Raw genomic sequence first — 22,017 nt, forward strand, 5'->3', positions numbered from 1 at the left:
ATGGCCAGTCTCTTTGCGAACGAAGAACCGGGGAAGGTCTTTCCACCTTCCAGCCTGCGCATTGGATTTTTTAGGTGAGACACAGTGTGCGCGGAACTGAGCCCACCCTTTAATCCTGAGGTTCATCTGCCGGGGCCAAGCACGCTTGGACGGTGGCAGCGAGGTCCTCAGGACGTAGATGGATTGCCTTACAGGGCTAATGAGCTCCATCTGCCCGGGGAGGGGTATAATGCTTGTTTAAAGCCACTGACAGCCCAGGCTGTCAGTGTAAACCTCTAATGCATTCAACAAGAGTCAGTTGCATAGGTGAGAACAAGCTTGTTAGCAGCATGAAAAAGCCCAATTCAGATTAAAATCAAGTAACATTTGATTAAGAATTGTCACTCGGGACCAACACTATTCTACTAGCAAGACCTCAGGGGTTTATCTGATAAACTAGACCACCTCAGTATTGACATCCTTCAGAATGATGAGATCAACTCAGTCTTATCTGGATAGTAATAAGATAACTATGGAAAACAGATCCTTGTGTTCAATCTCTTCAACAGACATTCCTACCACAAGTTAATAGGCAGTTCAGCCCCAAGCAACAAATATTCAAGAATGCTTTTCACTCAGAGTGGCTGAGTGGTTAGCTTTAGATACAGACTTTGCAGTCACAAGTGTATTTCCACAAGGCCATGCTTTATATCAATCCAAGAAGCTTAAAACTGATCCAGAGCAACAGTATAAACCCCTTTTGGAGGTCTGTGCAAAGCCACTGCACAAGGCTAATCAAAAAATTATGATTTCCATCAAAAATTGTACAGAAAGCTGATCTCAGTGATGAGAAAGGACATTGAAGCTAAACATGCTTTCCTGACTTCTGTGGTTATATTGTTCTTTGAGTTCTTAATCTTCATGTGTCTCACTGACTTCCCACACTATCAGTCTGTTTCTACTCTAAGTCGTGTGAAAATCAGTCTGGCAGAAAATCAGTTTTAAATGACCTTGAGTCATTTAGTTAGATACCTTCATGAACACAAATCCCTAGCTGTTGCTGTCTTTCATTCGGAAACCTTTCAGACTTTTAGAGGCTAGTATCATGTCAAATTTAGTGTCAGCTATATAAATATACCTGGTGTACTATCTGAATGTCAAGCAGGTCAGGTTTGTGTTGAATACAACAGCTCAAGACCACTTACCAGATGTTCAGTATTCCTCAGGTCAGACTGAAAACTTATCCCAACTTTCTTACTTAGCATTTAGCAAGTCCCAGCACTAGACAGCACTATTACCAGAGACCAAATTAATGGTTCCAAATAAGAGGATTGTATCATTGCTTCAATTCTAAGAAAGTGATTGTTTGACTGACAAGTATCACTACATATTTGAATTTCTCACCTACTGGGGAAATTCAGGCAGGCAGATGACAGTCTATTTATCTAGTAGAGAAACAAGTCTGAACCAGCCTTTCATCCTTCTAGCAGTTTTGAAATTAAGTTCATATACTGCTGACAACATTAGAGTTGATGTAAACCTCACGTTAAACACTTATGTAGCACCTGTTAACAATTTCACTGTTAGAACTCACAGCACATGATAATGAATTAAAACTCTTACACACTGAAGATATTTAAAGGCTACTTGAATTTCAGATCTAAGGGCAGTTCTCACCTGAAGACACAGATTCTTGTGAAAGAGAGGTTTGTTCTGCAACATGAGAAGATTGCAACTGGCTTTGAGGAGGAGTCTGTGTACTTGCTGTAGAGAAACTCTGGTTATATCCTGCTGAATACGAAGAATCCTCTTTAATTTCCTGGTCCTTACGTGGAGGCAGTGGTGCATTCACTTTAAATACCTACAACATAATTGAAGACAAGTGTTTAACACTACCAGCTAAAGTCTCTGCCTAGTGCCATCACCCTGCTATGTTGTGCTTCAAATCCATATGCTTTTTAGCATATGTTTTCTAGAACACCAACTGTTTCTTAGAAATAATCAAAAATACTGTACATAAACCCATCATTTTCCCTCTCAGTAAACTTACAGAACATACACCTGTTTATGTAGCTACTACCCAAGAAACAGCTTGATTGACCATAGCTACAGTACTTAATCAACTGAACAATTACCATATAAGCTATTTTCCTTCTTTGGGAAATCCACTGTTACGTGCACTTACCTGTCCCACAGCTCACCCTGAAGCAGGTACAGCCTATAGTTAGAGGAGATATATTTGGGAAGAGTCTGGGTCTTTATACATGTCTTGGAACCTGATGTAACACTAATCTCCAATCAAACACCATACTAGACAGCCTTTGCCCCTTCAGTAAACTGGGCCTCAACTCTCCTGCTCATTTAAAAAGTTCCCAAGAGTAAACACATAACCTAAGTAACCAGTCTTGCAATTCAAGTGTTATAGCCTGGGCAGTACAATGGTGAGCAGATATTGCTGATAGTTAAATCTAATCAACCAGAGTTCACTCACTCCAGTGACTGTATTGCTTTATAACCAGTAACACAAAATAATTGCCAGAAATTATGATGTCAAAAGTGACAACTAGTATCAACATCAAAACAGGAAAGAAATTTGAGTAGAAAGGTCTAAATGTCACAAAAACAATAATCAGCAGTACTGATAACAGGTCTAGAGGTGTATCTGACCATTTTCCAAGACTACAAACTCTCTGAAGACAGACCAGGGTAAAACTACAGCTAGATGCAGAGAACAGCTTCACAGCTTGACAATTCTTTTCATTTTCAGAAGCCTCTATAATTGAAGCCGGAAATGAACACATTTCTAGGGTCAAGAAACTAAATCCTGCCTCTAAGAGGGAGTCAGCACAGAAACTCCTCATGATACTGAAGTGCTGAGCATAAATTTTGAACCACATAAAATAGGCTCTGTTGGATTTTTAATTTTTGATCATTTCATCTGGTAAAAAGAGTGATCCAAAGCAGTCCACTTTCTAAAAGATATCTGAGGATGCTGTGCAGTCAGGCTGTCAACACCCACATCCTGAAGAATTTGTAGCAAGTGCTCTACTTTTTCCTACAGTGCAAGTTACAGGTAGAATTTGAGTATAGGATTAGGGCTACAGGTCAGGTCTGCCTTTAAGCTTCCTATTGCTGCCATTGTGCTTATTGTTCAGATGTCTGAGGACATAATCAGATATTTGCATTATTGTCACTGTGATACCACTATCTGGCAAGGAACTGACTCCTGACTCTACTCAAATCCAATGGCTGTGTTTTCCTGGCAGCAAGGAGAATCTAAGCAATATAGGGAACAAGAAAACCCTGCACTGGAAAGTTAAAGACTGCTATCATTACAAGAGGAATGAACATCCTAGCAATTTAGTGACAGGTGTTTGCTAGGTTTACCCAAAAATCCCAAGAGAAATCTTGAACATTTAACATATCTAAAAACATGGCTTTAGTTCAAGTGAACTTTCAGTGGTACACCATTATGATCAAAGTACTCTGAACACAATCAGAATGATTGAGACCAAGACTCCATATTTATACCATGAAGATGCTTATCTTACAGACTGGGTCCCAAAAACCTCTAGATTCTTCATCATTGGATGTGACTATTTCTCCACTTTCAGGAAAAACCACCACCTATCACCTTAGCATAATTTAAACAGATCCAGCTTGGAAAGAACCATCTCCCTACCACTTGCCTTATTTGTAATGTGTATCAGAAATTGTGTACCTCTGAGGTAGGTTCTACTTGAAAACTCTTACAAATACAGAACAACAAACAGAAAAACTCAATACAGTGATTTTACCACAGACCATATGAGGATGTCACTGAAGTTCTGGTTATTAATTCCTGTGCTTTGAGCAGTTATTAGCTACCTTATTCCACCAAGTCCTACAACATATGTCTCAGTACAAGAAGATACTGCCCAGCAAGTTGTAGAACTGCATAGGCACATTTGTTGAAACAGAGAACACTTTTGGAGAATCATTTGCCTCTTTCTAAGCTTTCTTTTGAGCAAGATCATTAAATGAAGGGTTAACAGCTTCTGAAGAAGGTATATCAGAGGAGTAAATAAGACCAAGTACAGAGAAGGCAACACTAACAACTAAACGGAGACTCTTCCTCCAAACCCCTCTAAACCTGCACTGCAGATTACCAGACAGTAGCAATATTAGATACTGTTTTTTTCAGGCCATACACCATTACTAATGATCTCTATTTGCAACAAACAACACAGACTGTGTGGGGTCTATTTCCTACACATGTATATTGTTAACATGACTACTTGTTAACAGGATAGTGAGCTACACCAGTCTTCAAGGACACATTTTCCATGATTCCAGAGGACTGAGTTTTTCTCTACTGAAGGAAATTGCTTTAAATGTAGCAAGACAGATCCAGCCTTCAGAAAGCTCTTTGTCCTAACAGCTATATACTTCACAATTCCCTCTCTCCTGTGCAGTCTTTATTTGAAATCTATTCTTAAGAACAGTTTAAGTACAGTCAACCTTACCTTGGGGCACAGCTATAAATCTGTTTATTCCAGGCCTGACTTCTCACTCTTAGTTCCTTGAGGCTGCTAACATATTCCAGTATTAGATTTTGGGACTGCACAGAGCAAAATTATGATCTCTGTTTTTAGATGATCTGTTTAAGTTCTGAAAGCATTGGAGAAGCAGAGTTCTAATCTAGGTTTTTAGTGTTAAAACAGAATGATCTATCAAATTCTGTACTATATCAAGAAGAGCCAGCTCCTCAGCATTAGTCCCAGGTTATTAACATCATTGTCAATTATTTCTGTGTGGCCTCAAGCTGCATACTTACAGTCTGCATAGCCTGAAAGGGAGCTGCTGTTATTGTGACAGAACTGCTGCTTGCTGGAGGAGACTGAAAGCTTTGCGCTGGTGGTACCGATGACAGGGGGGCGCTTGAAGTGGGCAATGGTGACTGTGGCTCACTTGGGAGGGGAATAGTTGCCTGGGGGAAGAACAAATGTAATGAAAGGTCACTAGATAATTATCAGGCAGTAACAGAAGCAGTTAATTTGTTCTAAAGCCTAGACTTACAGAAGTCAGCAGTTTCTACAGGATGACATTTGGACATAGTAGAGCTACAAAATAGCTTTTGCTTACAATTTCAAATCTTGCTCTGCATCCTCAGCAAACAGTACTTCTATTGCAGTCTCTGCTGATTAAGTGAAATGTGCCTATGAGCTACTATACATACCATTCATTGCAATAATTTCACAATAAAGAGACATTAGGTATTTTACCCATCAGTAAGGAAACACTGAATGGTTTCTGTTCCATTTAACGAAAGGTAATTCTCTGGCTGGTATTAAGAGTGGCCTCTCTTTTCTGGAAGAATTTAGTTAGTTTAGGGGGGGTTGATTTTTCCCCCCCTTCCCAACTTAATCATGTTTCAGATTAGAAACAATGCTGAGTTGTCCAGACAAAGTATTAACCAGCATTAGATCTCATCTGTGCCCATGGCAAAATCAAGTGTTGGTTTAGAATACACATATTTACAGGAAACAGAAGTCAAAAGGAACATGTCTAGAGCCTCACATTTCAGCAACTAATAGGTTTCTTTTACCTGTGTTTGTGATTACTCACCTGGGCAATTTCAATCTTTTTAGGTATCAGTGGCTCAGAAATACGAGAACTTGTCTGATACAATGGTTGGGAAGTGTATTTCTCGGTCTCTTGAGAAAGGGATGTTGGTGCCTAGAAGAAACCTGCTGTTACAAGTAGTACTACAGAGTTCTGGTAGAGCTATGAAACACCAGTGCATAAGTTGAAACAAATGGATTTTGAAAGATCAGGACAAACATTAAGTCCGATGCCAAAGCACTAAATAGTCATCTTAACCAAAAGCTTCAAGTAATTAGCTTTAGCGATTCAGACTTACATTAACCTGCTTACACAACTGGTTGAACAAACTCAGATAATTTTAAGAACTGTAGATGGCTTCAAGCAGTTACTTCCAGTGAAGTCTGCGACACACCTGTCTCGCTGAATTATATGGCAAGACATGTCTTAGGTTAAGCTTCTGGTGAGCTCTATTGAACAAAGCTTCAGAGCCAAGCTTTGGTTTGCTTTTGCAAGGCCTGCATGTTCTATAGTTAGCTCACACTTGTAATGCTAAGTTCAGGAGTTGCTTAATACTTAAATACAGATCCTAAGGCTAATGACTACCAATCCTGTGCTCACCACGTACATACATCACCGGTGCCTCAGACAGCACTGGGATGCACTTGCACACCAGGAGAGAGCACTCTCGCCATGGACTGTATTCCCTGGTTGTGCTGGGACCAAACAAAAAACACACATTGCTTCCAGTGAGAAGCAGGACTGGAAAAAGATAGACACCAGACTTCAAATCAAAGGGACCAGAGATATGCTGGGCACAAGCAACCCTAATTCCAAAGTTGGCAAGAAATTATAATATCCCTGTCAAGAAGATTATTCTCAACACAGTAACACACTTCACAAGAGATTTTTTAAGACAGCAATCTGCATAAATTGAAACACTTTTCAGCTCTAAGCAATATTTGAATGCTATTTGAAGACTTAACTGCACATAAATACATTTAAGAAAGCAAGGTTTGAGATCATGGCTGAACACCAGAGAGTGAGATTCTGAATATTTCTTCAGTTAGTGTTTGAGAGAACAACTCAGTCTTCAGCTTACACACAGGTCTGCTATTTCACGACAATATCCATCCCAATTTATGCAACCTCTTTGTCATCACTAGAGGGAATATTCTACAATGTAACCAAAGCAAACATTTATGCTGCTCACATGTTCCCAACAAGAACATTCATCACACTTCCTCGTGTGCATTTTTCATCCCACACCTTTTATGTTTCAAGGAGCAGACTGTTCGCTTTGCATTCATGCAATTCTACAAAAACTTTTCCAACCATCTTAAAGTATTCCAGATTGTGGGCTATACTACTGGTGTTACTGGCATTCTGACCCTGTATGTTATTCAAGTACAGTTATTCAGGAGGGCCCCAGCACAGCTTTCTGTTAGGGCTGGCCACCACACAGATCTCAAAGTGCCAGTGAACCCCAGGGTATGTTACCTGTGGTGTCTGTGGTGTCACCAAATCTTCAGTTTCAGAGCCAGAAAGAGCGTGATCAGCAGATGCCAGCGAAGTATTTGAACTGCGCAGTGCCATGGATGAGGCAGCAGCCTTGAAAGGAGAGAAAACAGAGACAAGGTTTTGAAAAAAAAATTAATTTAAATGTTTGGTTTCACTAAAACACTCTGGGCATTTCCAAGCAAACCACACAATAAGTCAGGAACTGCAGTGCTTTGACTAATTAGTCAGTTTTTCAGGAATTCTTGTTAGTGTAAAGGGAGCCTATTTGAAAGCCAAAGCAGCAAGACATGCAAGCATGGTAAGTGAATTTAAGGTTCATTTAACCATAGCTTGAAACAATCTTTGGCACAAGAGGATCTGAAAGATGAAAACATGGACTACCTAGGAAAAAAACAGTGTTCTTCTACACACAACTTTTAGCTATGACCTGAATCTATGGGTTAAATATTCAAGCTATTTCAGCCTGTCTTCAACATACTTTACAGCTTCAAGACGTTTCAAGCATTTATTGCTGCTTTTCAAGCAGAAAAGCAGCCAACTTTGGCAGCATTTGAGTGATCTCAGACTTGCAAGCTACTATATTATATGAAATTGGTTACAAAACAACTGACAAGAAAAAAACAAAATATAAGTCCATACTAGTACATAACCTCTATTTGCCTCTTTGGGGCAGTCCTAACTTCAACTTACTTGAAGGGGCTGTTGAAGAAAATCACCCTGACTTGGCAGTTTCTGTTCTTTTGAAGCTGTAAAAAAAAGAAAGCATTAAGCAATGTTTCCTTTTAAATTCAAATACTACACATAGCTTCAGTGTGCAGTTCTATTTCTTTAAAGCATTTGATGTATGAAGATACATCCTATTTATAGCATATGCACTGCAAACATTTAACCTACCATCAATAACCTATAGCCAATTGAAAATTTCAGTGTTTTTGATCAAAGAGGACAGGTATTCAATGATAAATATGTTTTTGCCACAAATGAGAAAAAAATCAACTGGATAATTGAGTTTTACAGCCCAAGATCCACCCAAACAGTTCCTTGGCATGGCCTGTTCTTTACAGTTAAGACAAGCTGTCTTCACCTGGCTTACTGATCTACAGCCCAAGCAAACCCTGTTAGTGCTTGCAAAATTTTACATACCATTTACACTTATAGTATCACCTACCTACAGGACTACTTGCTGGAGTAACTGAAGGAGGTTGGGATGAACCAATGGCACTTGGTGAAGCTTTATCAAAATCCAGAATGGACTCCTTTCGAAAAAAGATCACCAGTTGGTAGAAAAAAAATTAAACTCTAGATACAAATGAAACATTCTCACTTGATAAGCTGCTGTTGGCTAATTAGAGCTAAATTCATTCATTCAGTGCCAACACACTTTGTCAGCACTGTTTTCCCTAGCCCTTGGTAGGGTCATTGGAGCTTTGTGCTACAACAGCAGAGAAAAACATACTTGCATGAAGTTGTAAGTCCCTTGTATCTGAGTCATCAGATCCTGAAGTTTCTCCCTTCTCAGTACTGGATCTTTTGGAAGAGTTGAAGTAGAGCAAAACTCTGCAGCTGGCTGATGTACAGGTTTAGGCACCTAATAAGGAGAAATTGTATTAAGTCTAATACTGGAAGCAAGACAAGCCGCCTTGTCCAACATATTTCCAAAGTAACCTAGAGGTGTCAGACACTGGGAGCCAAGGAATTCTGTGCTGTTATTGATATTTCCTGAATCAACCTTTCACTTTAGTTTAAAAAAAACAAAACCAAAACCACACCAGCTTCCTGTTGCTCCAACTAGTTAAGCCACAGATTTCATAGAATGGTTTGGGTTGGAAGAGACCTTAAAGAATATCTAGTTCCACCTTTCACTAGATTAGTTCGCTTCATTAGGTATCTTTTAGTCAAATGTGAAGATAAGTTGCTTGCATCTATTGCAAAATTAGGCACTTCCATCTAAATAAACTCATATGTGTAAGTTGAAGGCCAGAGCAAACTTAAAAATCAAAACTGCATCACTCAAAGTTTAGAACATACTTTCTCCCAGTGGAGCCCATGCTACTAAGTACAAATCTTTCATTAGCGTGGCATTTCCAGACATTCTGAAGAAACTGCACCTAAGAAATAGATTGCAAGCAGGTAATTCAGTGGAAACATTTTGGTTTAACCCTAACAAGCCAGATACTCTTAATGTACCAGCTCCTGCAGAAACTATTAATTAAACTTCTCAAACTTTGGCATAAATACACCTGTATTCCCCCATGAGAGCCTAACTTTGTAGCTAAATAAGGACTTCTGCTTCTCTTATTACTCCTTGATTGTTTCAGATGGTCCCTTAACAGTTCATCCCAACTGGTTGTCACTTCACTTTCAAAGAGGGAAATATTTTGTCAAGGAACAGGTAAGTCTAAGGTCGCAGAAGAATTGTAATAGTAAGCTCCTTAAGTAGCAGAAGCCCTGGTATTTAGAGTGACAGTAATATTACATTGTCTAGATAGTCTAACACATCTTTTGAAAGCAGCTTGGAGAAGAGTTAGGCTTGTTATAAGTATTTTCAACCCATCATTTTTTGTTTTGCTGCTGTTATGTTTGTTTATGCAGCTAGAGGAAGGCAAATCTGTAAACAGTTAGTTGCATTACTTCAGCTGGCCAAAACATTGTGATACATAGGAACATGTGAAAGCCTTTGCTTCCCTACAGTAAAAAAAAAAAGTCTTTCTAGCAGGAGGCTACTACTTCAATATACTGCATAGCAGAGTGTTGAGTACATGCATGAAGTCCTTGGAAGGCTGTAGGGCAGAAGGGTATGTCATAACTGTCACACTAAATTCAAAACAAACTGATTAAGTGCTCATTGTCCAGCTTTAGGGCAAGTCCAAAAACACTCTTGCATTTCCTCTTCAACACTTATCTGAAACTAATCACTAGCATTTGCATACATTTCCATATTGTGCATAGGGAATAAGCTTGCAGCACACGATTAACTCTGAAGGACTCCATTTCTAATATCTGTGACCCACATGACAGCTACTTATTGAGCTCTGAGAAGTTTTACTTTATTCTAAAACTATATGAGTGCACCTTTGTACAATGATCTTAATTAGAAATTCTGATGCACAAGCACTGCTTCAACTACTGACTACACAGGTTTATATTGCTGTATAGTTTCCAATACTGAACAGTAACTAAAGCTATTCAGGATCTAAGTGGAGGACAAAAGATGCAGTTGAATAAAGTTAATCTCAGAAAGTTATAAAGTTACTTGGAATCTGAATCTTTGTCCATCACTTGATTAGCCCTCATTTACAAGCAAACTAAATTTTACAGCACTCACTGTCATAGTAAATCCATTATATATAGTAAAACCATTATATCCATTAAACTAATTAATGTTTCTATTACTCTCTGTCTCCTCACTACTGTTTATACTAAGACACGTGTACACTACCAAACTGGTTCTGTATGTTTGAAAATGGGTAACAGAAGCCTTCCACTTTTAAGTCACCTAGGCAGGTAAAGTCTGGCGGTGTCTGAAGCTCTTAAGATAGTCCACTAGCTGCATAAGTGAGACTTGTACATTAAACACAAAAGAACTGAAACAGCCTCAAGAGCATGAAAGCAGAAGAGACTGCAGTGTGTCACTTTTGCTTCCAAAGATAAAATTCCTGTGTGCTTTTACAATTTGTTAGAGTTTTTCTCTCCTTCCCCAGCTCATACTCGGCTTTATTTTGGTAGCATTCTTTACTTCAATAAGAAGTACAAGCATACAGGGTTACATACATGACATTAAGGCTTTAAGCCAGGGCTGAAACACAGACTTTCTGTTGCACAGAAATTATTTTCTAGTTCCTACAGTTATTAAAATGCACCAGCCAGAACCAGCTGTAGTGAAGTTACCTCATGTTGGTTTGCTGCTTTGCTGGTTCCTAGGTGTTCAAAACTATCATATTTAGTGCAACACAAGATCACATATGAGAAGGTACCAGGAAGTTAAAGTATTTCAGGTTTTTATGCCTTTTATGAATGAGATGCTTTGAAGAAGAGTAAGTACATGACGTTCTTAAGATGGCTATGAACCAAATTTTCTTTCTAGCCTACAATTGGATGCTCTTTCTCAAAGTCATTACAAGCTGGTAGCAGATTCTTAGTTTAGTAACCTATTGTGCCAGCTCACATCAAGCTTGTAAACACCAAGGTCACTTAACATGAACCTAAATGTTGCTTGAACCACTAGAGTAACACAATACTGGTAAGTTCAGGGTGTCATTTGTCATAACAATGATTCTGAAAACCAACTTCAACACTACTTATACATTTAGCAAAACCTGTCTTGACATAAATCCAAAGAACTGACTAAAGTGGAATTGAAATACCCAGATTTGGTTTTGGACCTATTAACAATTGCAAGTAAACCAATGTAAAGGCACACCAACCACAGTGGCATTTTATTAGAGTGCCAATTTACTGGGTACTCCTGTTAAAGCTGGATTTTTTAGATACTGAAGGTCTACTTCTATGTAACACTAACACACATTTCAATCAGCTCATATGTCAGTAAAACTCCATTCCATGACACAGGACCTCAGTTTCTCTTTAAGTTTGCTAGCTGTGGAGCACTAAATGAGGTGGAATGGTGATACCTAAGCTGTAATCACAACTATGCCATGTAGATACACAATTAACATTTGCTTTCTACTCAGAGCAGGATTCACAGCAGGTATAAATTAAGTGGAACTGGATGACAGCACAAGCCGAACTGCTTTGTTTTCCCATAGCAGGCCACAAACTCAGCTCTAACCATGTTTGCTGGTCCATAGCTTGCACAAACATTTGAACAATTTAACAGGTCTGCATATCAGCTCACTCTGCTGTCTTAGGTATTGCACCTTATGGTACATTCAGTTAAATAAATACATTTTAAGATCGCAACACAGTTTTTTAAAAGACCTCAGAGCTCTAACAGTTATTTCAGAGCAAAGAAAGGTTAATTTCACTCAGAGGGCAGCAGCACTGACACAGGCTTTTATCTGCCATGCCTACATCTTTTCACAAGGTCATTTATAGAGGGTCTCTGGGAGTTAAGCATATCCAGCTATAGTACTGCATTGCCTCTTTACATAAGCAAAGATAGGAGAAACTTGTCTGAAAAGCTTAATATGATTTTAATTGTTCTTTATATGCACCTCAAGCCAAAGATAGCTTCATTTTTTTTAAAAAAATGGTTGTGAAGACCACTTATGTTGCCAGTACACTATTTCCTACTCATCCACTATGCTTTTTATATTAGGATTTCTCAACAGCTACTAAGCAAAAATAAAGCCAGTGGGTGGTTCCCTATGGATCAAGTAAACCAAAGTCTGAATACTTTTAAATATGCTTTTACTTAATTAAGCAATCCATCCTAAGTGACCTCACATTCCAACATTTAGTTTAACTTTGCCAATGGAAGATTCCTGGGCAGTCTGCAAGTTTCTCCAATTGACTGGAGACCCTTCTTTTTATTTACTGCAGCAAAGTTTTGTCGACCACTTAAGCCATCCATCCATTCCTCCCTTATAAGAACAGCAGCCCCATCCCTTGCATTTTAGCTTTAAGGTAATCTGACACCAGAAATTCCAAAGCCTCTTAGAAGTGCTTGCTTAGTTTCAGTTACAGTAATACTATGCATAGTTGGGTACACCACACCTATTAGTGCTCAGAGTTACCCAGTGAGGCAACCAGGTACCTGAACCATCACCAGTGGACACGAGATTGCACTCAGCTTCAGTGTAAAGATGAATCAAGCTGAAACACCTTAATCCCATTTTGGTACCCAGTGCAGCATGTTACATACTCTCTTAATCTCGTGTTCAGCCTTCGCTTTGCGGTCTCGCCTCTAGGCACAAGAACATCCATTTTTCAGTTATGCCAAGTCTACTGACAAGATACAAACTTAATCATTTGCTATGGTTAATATAGTATGTGTTGTGATTCCTGCTTTCTTGCAGAAAGGTAGTAGTGCTGACAACACTGTGTACAGAGAATTGCTCAACTCCCCATATTGGATTCTGCAAGTCTAACTTTAAATTAACACTGCTTTTAACGACATAAGGTCAGCAGAGCCAACTCTTCTAATTATAAAGCAGAGTTATCTATTTTGACAGTTATCAGAATTGTTGCTACCCAATCACAGGTGAGAAGGAAGGTAATGTGACCAGAGGGTATCAGCCTGCTCAGCTGAAAGCCCTGCAATGGCTTAATTTTATATTTCTAAAGCTATGCTATTGTTACACTCCCCAGGACAGCAGTATGGTTCATGCATTCATCTGGAAATACATATTTAAGCCCCTGTACAGTTGTTATTGCTTGATCTAGACATTAGATGTCTCTTGAATCAGCAGCTATTTTAATCAAAAGCCTAAAAATTACTGAAGTGCTATTTGCATGCAGCCACAAAGTATTTGATCCCTGGATGACTCATACCTGCTTTGTACAGCTAACACGGACAGAGCCAATAGCTACAGATGAACCAAGTTAATTCTTCTGTCTTATGCATAAAGCAGTTATTCAAGGCTCAAACACTGTGCTGACGTAAAAAGCAAAGCAGACCGTCTTGCTGTTCAGGTATAAACTTTAACTGCCAGAATTAATCACCCCTAAGAAAGACTGAAATGGGAGTATAGGCCTACAAAATGCACCTTATAAAGGCTCTGCTAATAGTTAGCTTTATTCCAATACACTAGTGTCAAAAGCTTATGACAGGTAATACTACATATGCCAACTCACTTCTTTGGGTTCCATATCAAACTTCTTTGGCCCCATCTGCTCCTTTGGCCCAATACTTGCAGCTCCCCAGGACTTCGGAGCGTTCTGTAACTGTGGTGGTGACACTTGCTGCTGCCTGTCAGCTTTTTCCCAAGCCTCTCGAGTATCCTGCTTCTTTTGTTCTGGCTCCTCCCTAAAATGTGCAGCCCAAGCCTTCACAGGCTCCTGCTTCTTTTGCTCTGGCTCTTCCCTAACAGGCATTTCCCATGTTTTCACAGGCTCTGGCTTCTTTTGTTCTGGTTGCTCCCTAGTTTGGGTTACCCAAGTTTTTGGAGATGCCTGCTTTTCTTCTGGTTCTTCCTTAACTTTGGTTACCCAAGGTTTTGGGGACTCCTGCTTTTTCTGTTCCTGCTCTTCCCTAACTTTTGTTACCCATGGCTTAGGTGATGCCTGTTTCTTCTGGTCCTGCTCTTCCCTAACCTTTGCTACCCAGGGTTTGGGAGACTCCTGCTCCTCTCGGACACATGCTACCCAGGCCTTTGGTGCTTCTTGCTTCTTCTGTTTTTCCTCCTCAACACGGGTCTCCCAGGGCTTTGCAGACTCACACTTCTGTTCCTCTTCTTTAACACGAGCATCCCAAGGCTTTGGAGAATCTGGTTGTTTTAGTTCTTGCTGTCTAACACGAGCTTCCCAAGGCTTTAAGGCCTCTTGCTTTTGCTTCTGTTCTTTCTCTTCAGTATCAACAAGCATTTCCCAGGACTTTGGAGGTTCTTGTTTTCTAGCCCACTCAGCTTCCCAAGATTTGGGCTCTTCTGCCTTCTTCTTGACAGAGTATTCTGCTTCAGGCAAATAACGCCTGTTGAGAAACTATATAGACCAGAGAAACTTAATGGCTCCCAAGAACACATTTTGCTACTACAGTTCAGGTCAGTTAAATTAGGTCACCCAGCTACTGAAAACTGCTGACTAAAAGCAGAGCCCAGACAGTCTAAGCACAAGTCATAGAAACTGTGTGGACAGCCATGGCTTTATCCTACCACACTGCAGACTAGCTTTGCTTGGCATGCCACAGAGAAACGGGAAACAGCCCTGAGCAGAACAAGTAAAACCCACTCAAGCTGAGTGAATCTCCTGCCCTTATCCTCAACGCTACCTGGTGTTCCTAGGCAGTGACAATATCAACTGTGACTTTTTACAAAAGCCTCCTCCTAAGCATCTAAAATGCTGTGGTACTGTATTAGTAAACATTGTGCTAAGCTTAGCAGTGCCATCTCCCCCTCAGATATTAGACCCAGTAACCAAGTATAACCTTCATTCTTAATGGAGTTTTAATACTAAAGTCAGATTCTCAGATTTAGTACCACTGGACTTCAACTGCAGGCTGTGATTAGTGTCAGTAAGACTGAGAGTTTAATGACATCCTGAAGTTTTTCTGAGTTACCACTTTGTCATGAACAGGAAGTAAGTACATGAAGTGAATAATGTACAAGGCTCACTGGCTGAGGTTTTTTTTTCTGACAAGACACCAGAAGAGTCAGGTAACTTATCAGTAAGTTACAAAAACTTGTTCTAGAGTACACCCTCTAGTGGGATACCTGGGAAACAGGGATGCAGCATTTTAAGAACCAATATTTATACTTAGAAAAGGACACCCCTCCCCACCTTTTGAATCAAGTCTAATGATTTTTACACTACTGCCAGTCAAAGCTTCAGACAGGAGTCTGAAGAGCTGCTGAAACAGGTCTACACACCTCTGTGCACATGAGTCTGTCTTGGAATCCCTACTTTCCTGACAAACCAGAGCAAAACCCACATTCTCAACCCCACCAATATCAAGCCTACTGCAATCAGCTTAGCTTTTACAGATAGCTTTAGTAGATGTGTATTTTCTCTATTCCACAGTACACAAAAGATCAGTGTGTTTCCACTCTAAAGGCTGATGCTTTGTTTTATTCAGGAAAGTGCCAGAGCATTAAAGTACTATACTGCTTCATGTAATCCTGCTACATTTATCCCGAAATACCTCAGATGCCATAAATTTGGGGTTAGAAAGAGAAATGCAACTAAGTCTTTAATGCTTCCTACATAAAGCAACACCAAGGTTGCTGTTCAGACTCCCTTTTAAGTTTAAAAAAGAGCTGCCGAAGTGCAATTATGTGTCTGATAAATCACAATACTAAAGGAAAGCAATTAGTAGTGGAGTATCTTACCTCCTGTGGCTGTATTTCAGACTTCATAAGCTCCATAATGGATTCTAGAGAAAGGATGTTAATTTGTTTCAACTGATCAAATGCAGAAAGGCAGACCAAACAGTAAAAACTCTTTAATTCTATTTAAATAGTAGTGCCAATTGCTAAACTAGATATTCTGAAAGCTCAATTTGCCATTCAACATGCTATTTTTAGATAAGCTTTTATTTTCTGATTAGGTTTTACATTTGCAAAAGTTAAGAGTTAAGTAAGAAGCGTTTCGTAGTATTCATAATTTGGTTACTGTGATACGTAATATTCCCTACACCAGACAGTTCCCACATCTTGAACATGGAGACCTGCTCAGAAGGCAAAAAACATTCTAGAGCTAATTTTTTTTCTACATTATTAGCCAGTATAGGGCTGCAAGACTTGCAGGTTCCATTTCAGTTACTACATTGCAAGCAAGCTACAGCATCAAGCCGTGCAAAGTCAGTGCTCAGTTCAAGTCTTCCCCAACACTGATACAAAAACTGAACCCTGTAATATTCCACCTGGTTCTTTGACAGACTCTCCTTTTGACATCTGTCTTGTTTTCTCAGATTTTCTATTTACTTCTTCTTCCAGTTCTTTTACTGGCACAGTGGTACGAGGAGTCGGAATACTTTCAAAGTAGCCAGAGTCTATAAGTTTGGATAACAGGTCCTTCATGTGTTTATCTGAAGAATAAAAATCCATGAAGTTAAAACAGGAAAATCTGAAATTAAGGGGCATTCAGATTACAGATTAAGACTTCCTACTTCCTCCCTGTATATGAATTGCAACTTCTCCAAGTTTACACATCTTACCCAGTTATAGCAATAAAACATTTTTGTAAAGAAAAGTTTTGTTAGAGTACTTAATAGATTACTGTTGAAAACATCTTTTCAATCCAGAGGTAAGACTGCAGTTTGTGTTTAAATGCACACAAACACTGAGCCACCTGGTCTCACATGCTTAGAAAGGGATTTTTCTACCATGTACAAACTAGCCAGCATTGATACTAAAATTATGTGCAGACTGCAAAGTAGGTAAAGCTAAACAGTCACTGTGGAACTGCCCTACAAAACCCTTTTCCCAGTGACAGGACAGTAAGTCTTGGAATAGTTAAGAACTGCAATAACAAGCAGGGAGAACGTAAGAGACCGTTTCAGACTCAAATTAATCCTCAAGTTTGAAAAGAGTCAGAGCTGACATGGTTCAACAAAAGCTTAGCTGTGTACTCAGAAGCTCTCTCCAGTTTTCTCCTTTTAGCAGCTTAGAGCAAGACCTCAGAATAACAGTGATACTGGAAATTGTTTCAGAGGAGCTAAAGACAGGACAGCCTTGAGAACAAGAAGAATATTCAGTGAAAGATCACTCCTACCAGTGATAACCATACAAGAATTGTAGCTAGAATTTAACATGGCTATAAAAAAATTGTCTTCCAAGGCAATGAATGCTAGCAAGATGACCTAACAGCTTTATCTGAAGTCTAGCTTGCACACAGAAGGACAAAAGACTGACATTAAAGGGATAGAGATACTGGTAAAATAATGGCAGAAGTTGTTTATGTGATAGACAAAACAGAGGTTTGGAGTCCAAGGCAACTATCTATTCCTGTCAACAGACACAAGGTTAAAGTTACCAGCCTGTAGCAATACAAGGGAAGCTTGCAGTTCCTCCAGAAGTACATAGAGTTAACACCTAGCTGTCAGTTCAACTACCTGCATGTGGAAGTTAGATAGGGCACACCAGTGCCCTGGTCTAACAGCTTCAACATCTTCAGTGACAAGTGAAAGATTCCTGCCACACAGTCACTACAAGAATGGATTAAGTGGGATAAGCAGGGTCTGTTTGCAATAGCAAAGACAGTACAACTCAAGTAAGGGCAGCTTCCTCCTGAGCAAGTAAGCTGTAAATAGAAACAGAAGAGAAGGTGCATGTTGGCTTACACCTAGAGGTTTTGAAAGTATGCCACAAATGGAAGATAGGTAGTCCCACAGATTTTGCTGTCCTTGGAAAATGAGGACACTTGACACATGTCAAAGTAAGACTGCACTGTGCATGGAGATCACAGTAAGTTCCATTAGTGACTATCCTTCTCTAGTGTGGTATTCTGCTCTGAAGGCAGAAAAAAAAGGTATGACTCTAGAACTCCTACAAAGAAGGGAGAATCTTCAATACTATGGGACCTTCAGCCTGGGGCCAATGAAGCTTTGTAATACACATCAGGATGCTCAACTAAGCCTTTCATGGTTGGGAACTATTCCAAACTTAACCCAAACTTAACAAAGAGCTTTCCACTGTGCTATAAGGTATTCACACATCAGCTTTTCAATTACTACCACCATTATTCCTCAAAAAGATACTAGTACATTGATTAGAAGTCTTGACCTGGCAAAAGCAAGTATGCTGTATTGCTATTGATCTGTACTTAAAAAACCAGAACTTAAAACAAACAGCCATTCACCCTTGGATAATAGTTACACATAGCACTTGGAAGCGTTTCATTTGGCAGCCTTACATGTATATTCACTGGTTTTAAGATGGTTTAACAAGCACACAAATTTCAGATGTTTCAGTTATTTCTCTAGATATGACACTCACATGTTGTTCCAACTACCGGTTTCTCGCTTCCTTCTAGAAGGTCCCAGAAGTAGAGAGATGACTGTTCCATCTGGTCTTCAACACTAAAACAAGTGACAAGTTTCACCAGGTAGAATCATAGCCAAGATCAAGTGCTGCAGTGTCCCAACAGCCCAAGTTCAGCCCTCCAAACCAAGGCTGAATAGACAGAGTGAATACTAAGCCCTGAAATCACTGAAAGCAATTATTCTGTATTTGTCTGTGTGACTTAACCTAGCAAACTTTAGTTGGTCATTACACAGATCCTAGAACTACCTCACAAGACCATACAGCTGGAGTTCATTCCAAGCCAGGTTCCCCAGACAGGGCAACAATTGCTGTTTCATCAACTGGTCACCTTGTTTATTGCACAAACATGTACAGGGGTAACCACCAGCAGCTCCTGCCACTCTCAGTAACTAGCAGTTATCGAGAAACTTTGTCATAGGTCCATGATCCACACTCTACAGATAATGGAATTTCAAGTCCAACATGATGAAACACAGCATCCCAAAAGAAAGGATTATGCTTCCTTTGGAAGCATAATATGGTGAGAGTAATCCAGAAATAAAGTTATTTCACTAGAATGAGAGACTCCTGTTATGTAGCATTTTATAAATGCTGTTCTTTAGAAGTTAACTTAAGCAAAGATTAGTGTATGGCAAGTGATTAGAATTTTTAGGAACTTAAGAGTTAGTCCGCATTCAAACATGGACTTAACCATGAAGTGTTTCAACTTACCACCTAATAACTACTTATTCCATGTTCAAATACAATTTTTACTACATAAAACAGAACAGACTGTCATGCTAAGCATGAGCCATCATAGTACGAGAGCAGTGCCACATTAGTCCTGACACACATTACCTCTGTTGACAACCTGTTAACATGCATGACATTTAGTGAAGAGGTATCAAAAACTTCAGGTAATTTTTTTAAAACCACATGGAAGTAAATAGCAAGAGAGCCTCGGGAGCACCAGCACTATTCCTTCGGAATAAAGAAGCACGTGTGGATCGTCATGTGAATGGGATTCCAAAGAGTTTTGAATTTACTGCCCTTTCTTCACTTCATGAACAGTGAGACCTCAAGGGAACAACGTCTCTGTTTAGGATGGTAGTGGACTATCTCCCCTCAGTGCCACAGGAAGACAAGATGGCAAAATTTTGCCTGTAACTTGCACCTGAGGCTGTAATTATTACAGTTTTCCTTTACTACTCCGAGTGAGGTAAATCTGTTAGATTTCTAATCTCAGACCAAAGAAAATGTGCTGAATTTTAATTAGTGTTCCAAAACATAGTATTTAAAGAGGTGGTAGTGTCAAACAGAGGACATTTACTGTAACGAATGAAGCATACTAATTAGACAAAAGTCCTGAACTTACCTCAAGTTCTCATTTCTTTCTGGACATGTCAGTTTTGCAAATCTTATGAGGTAGTCTAGTTCTTTAGAAGGCAAATATATTGCACCGTTCACACCACCTTTGAAATCCTTCTGAACGTGCTCTTGAGTGAAGTTCTGCAGCACGTACTGGACCTGAAGTATTGTACGCAGTTTTTTCTTCTCTGCTTCAAGTTTCAACAGACTCTCTCTCCGTTGAGCCTTCTTCTGTGCTTTCAGCAGCTGTTTTAAAACACAAATTCAACAATTAAACATAATGGTTTAGTAACAAGAATACAGGATAAAACATTGAGTTCTAGTATTGATCATTCTACACTGAGCAAACTTTTTTTTTTTTTAGACAACAGAAGCTCCTAACTTTCTTCAGATACCCAGGATCTTTAAAGCTCCTCCTTTGGAAGAATTCCCCATTTATCTACTAATTCTTTTAGTCAAACTGGATACTGGTAGCTTCACCTGTGCCTTTATGACATCTAGATCCCAATTATGTCTGCTAGTTGTTTTACTGCTACAGCTTTTAAAGGAATTCATAGAATTGATACCAGTGCACAAATCCAGGCCTAGCTGACCTTTAACATTTAGCACAAAAGCTGGAGACGCAGAAGTTGTCTCAAGTTTCTCCTAGTAAGACAACTGCTCTTCACTTTTACATCCTCCAGTTTAAATGATGCAGTAGAATCCTACAGCTACTTTTATTTTTGTTGGCAGAAGATTGAAACACTCATTAAATAAGTAACAACACAAGTCACAGACCATGCACAGTGCTCATCCATTTGAGAAGTTTCTCATTATGTGCTAGTAGAACTATCCAGCAGAAGCTATCCAAGTAACTGCAGAATTTCAAATGCCTCAATATGGGGCAAGATTTATGAAACTTTTGTTTCCTAGAACACACTGTAAAGGCTACAAGGATGCTGCTGCCAGAAGGGCCTCTAGTGTTCCAGTAATGGCTATTGGCTGTAGAATCCATACCAGCAGAAGCAGAGCCAAGTTAAAAACAAAATGAGTTACCCTTTAAATACAAGTTCAAGAACAAACATGAACTGGTAGAAGTTAATGCTAGGCTACTAAAAACACCTGCACACAGATACACTGGGTCACAGTCCTTCATTTCTGATATTTTTATAGGCAGCTATGCAAAGGAAAGCAACAGGAAACAATCCAAGTTTTAACATTCAGTACAGTAGTTTCTATATTCATAGAACGACAGAGGGAACCTAAAGCAGTAGGTTTCAGCATGTAAACCTGCTGAAAAGGCTCTTAAATTTCTGCTCACACAGTGCTTTGAGAGATTTACCACATTACCTGGAATTACTATATATACTCGATATACACAAGATACACTCTCTGGCAAAATTGTTTGGGTCTCAGTGAACACCGACACAAGCCATTTTACCAGTCCTTCAGTATTCTGTAGGAGGCGGAGAAGTAATGCCAGAGCAGTGACTAATCATGTTCAGCATCCCCATCACTACCCTGGATCAAATCTTTTCACAAGGGTAGTATTTGCTTGAGCCAAGAGACTGATTTCTCCAAAGATAAAACACTTGCTTACACAAAAATAATGTAGGTAGTGCTTTAAACCCCAAATAAAGACCTTATTTCGGTGACTTGCCATAACTAGAGACAACTAGAGCAACTGAAGTAGCAAACTCCACAAGCTTCAGTTAAATTTTACTGAGAAATGTACTTCTTGAGGAAACCAAAGTGATATAACCCCAGCACTTTCCCTCACTGGAAACACTGTTCAGTTTGGAAGTGATCTTGAGACATTGTGTAGCTCAATCTCAAGAACAAAGGTTTCACTGAATCAAAACTAGAAGAGATCCAAGGACAGATTTTACTGCTTCTCTAGGCAGGCTGCTCTAGTGCTCAATTATCCTCAGAGTATCCATTTCCTCCTACCTGGTTGGAACCTACTATTTCTACTGGTGATCATTCTTTCTCCTACCACAACTCTCAG

General features: G+C 39.5%; 1 protein-coding gene across 6 annotated transcripts in view; it reads right to left on the reverse strand.

The window, feature by feature from the left end:
- CAPRIN2 (caprin family member 2) overlaps positions 1 to 22,017 on the reverse strand; it is a 34,718-nt gene that overhangs the window by 5,409 nt on the left and 7,292 nt on the right. For 5 of the 6 annotated variants that reach the window (XM_027894621.1, XM_027894624.1, XM_027894623.1 and 2 more), the window contains 12 exons: positions 20,038 to 20,276; positions 18,636 to 18,718; positions 16,562 to 16,726; positions 16,029 to 16,072; positions 13,840 to 14,685; positions 8,540 to 8,671; positions 8,252 to 8,339; positions 7,774 to 7,829; positions 7,063 to 7,173; positions 5,587 to 5,697; positions 4,796 to 4,948; positions 1,657 to 1,840 (listed from right to left, as the gene is read on the reverse strand). In XM_027894621.1, the coding sequence (XP_027750422.1) occupies positions 1,657 to 1,840; positions 4,796 to 4,948; positions 5,587 to 5,697; positions 7,063 to 7,173; positions 7,774 to 7,829; positions 8,252 to 8,339; positions 8,540 to 8,671; positions 13,840 to 14,685; positions 16,029 to 16,072; positions 16,562 to 16,726; positions 18,636 to 18,718; positions 20,038 to 20,276 (2,212 nt within the window). The remainder of the gene's footprint in view (positions 1 to 1,656; positions 1,841 to 4,795; positions 4,949 to 5,586; positions 5,698 to 7,062; positions 7,174 to 7,773; positions 7,830 to 8,251; positions 8,340 to 8,539; positions 8,672 to 13,839; positions 14,686 to 16,028; positions 16,073 to 16,561; positions 16,727 to 18,635; positions 18,719 to 20,037; positions 20,277 to 22,017) is intronic. The other variant, XM_027894625.1, reaches the window with a different exon arrangement.

Source organism: Empidonax traillii, unplaced genomic scaffold (genome assembly GCF_003031625.1).
Source record: "Empidonax traillii isolate 1590-97213 ecotype Southwest subspecies unplaced genomic scaffold, ASM303162v1 scaffold434:size946695, whole genome shotgun sequence".
Classification (NCBI taxonomy): Eukaryota; Metazoa; Chordata; class Aves; order Passeriformes; family Tyrannidae; genus Empidonax; species Empidonax traillii.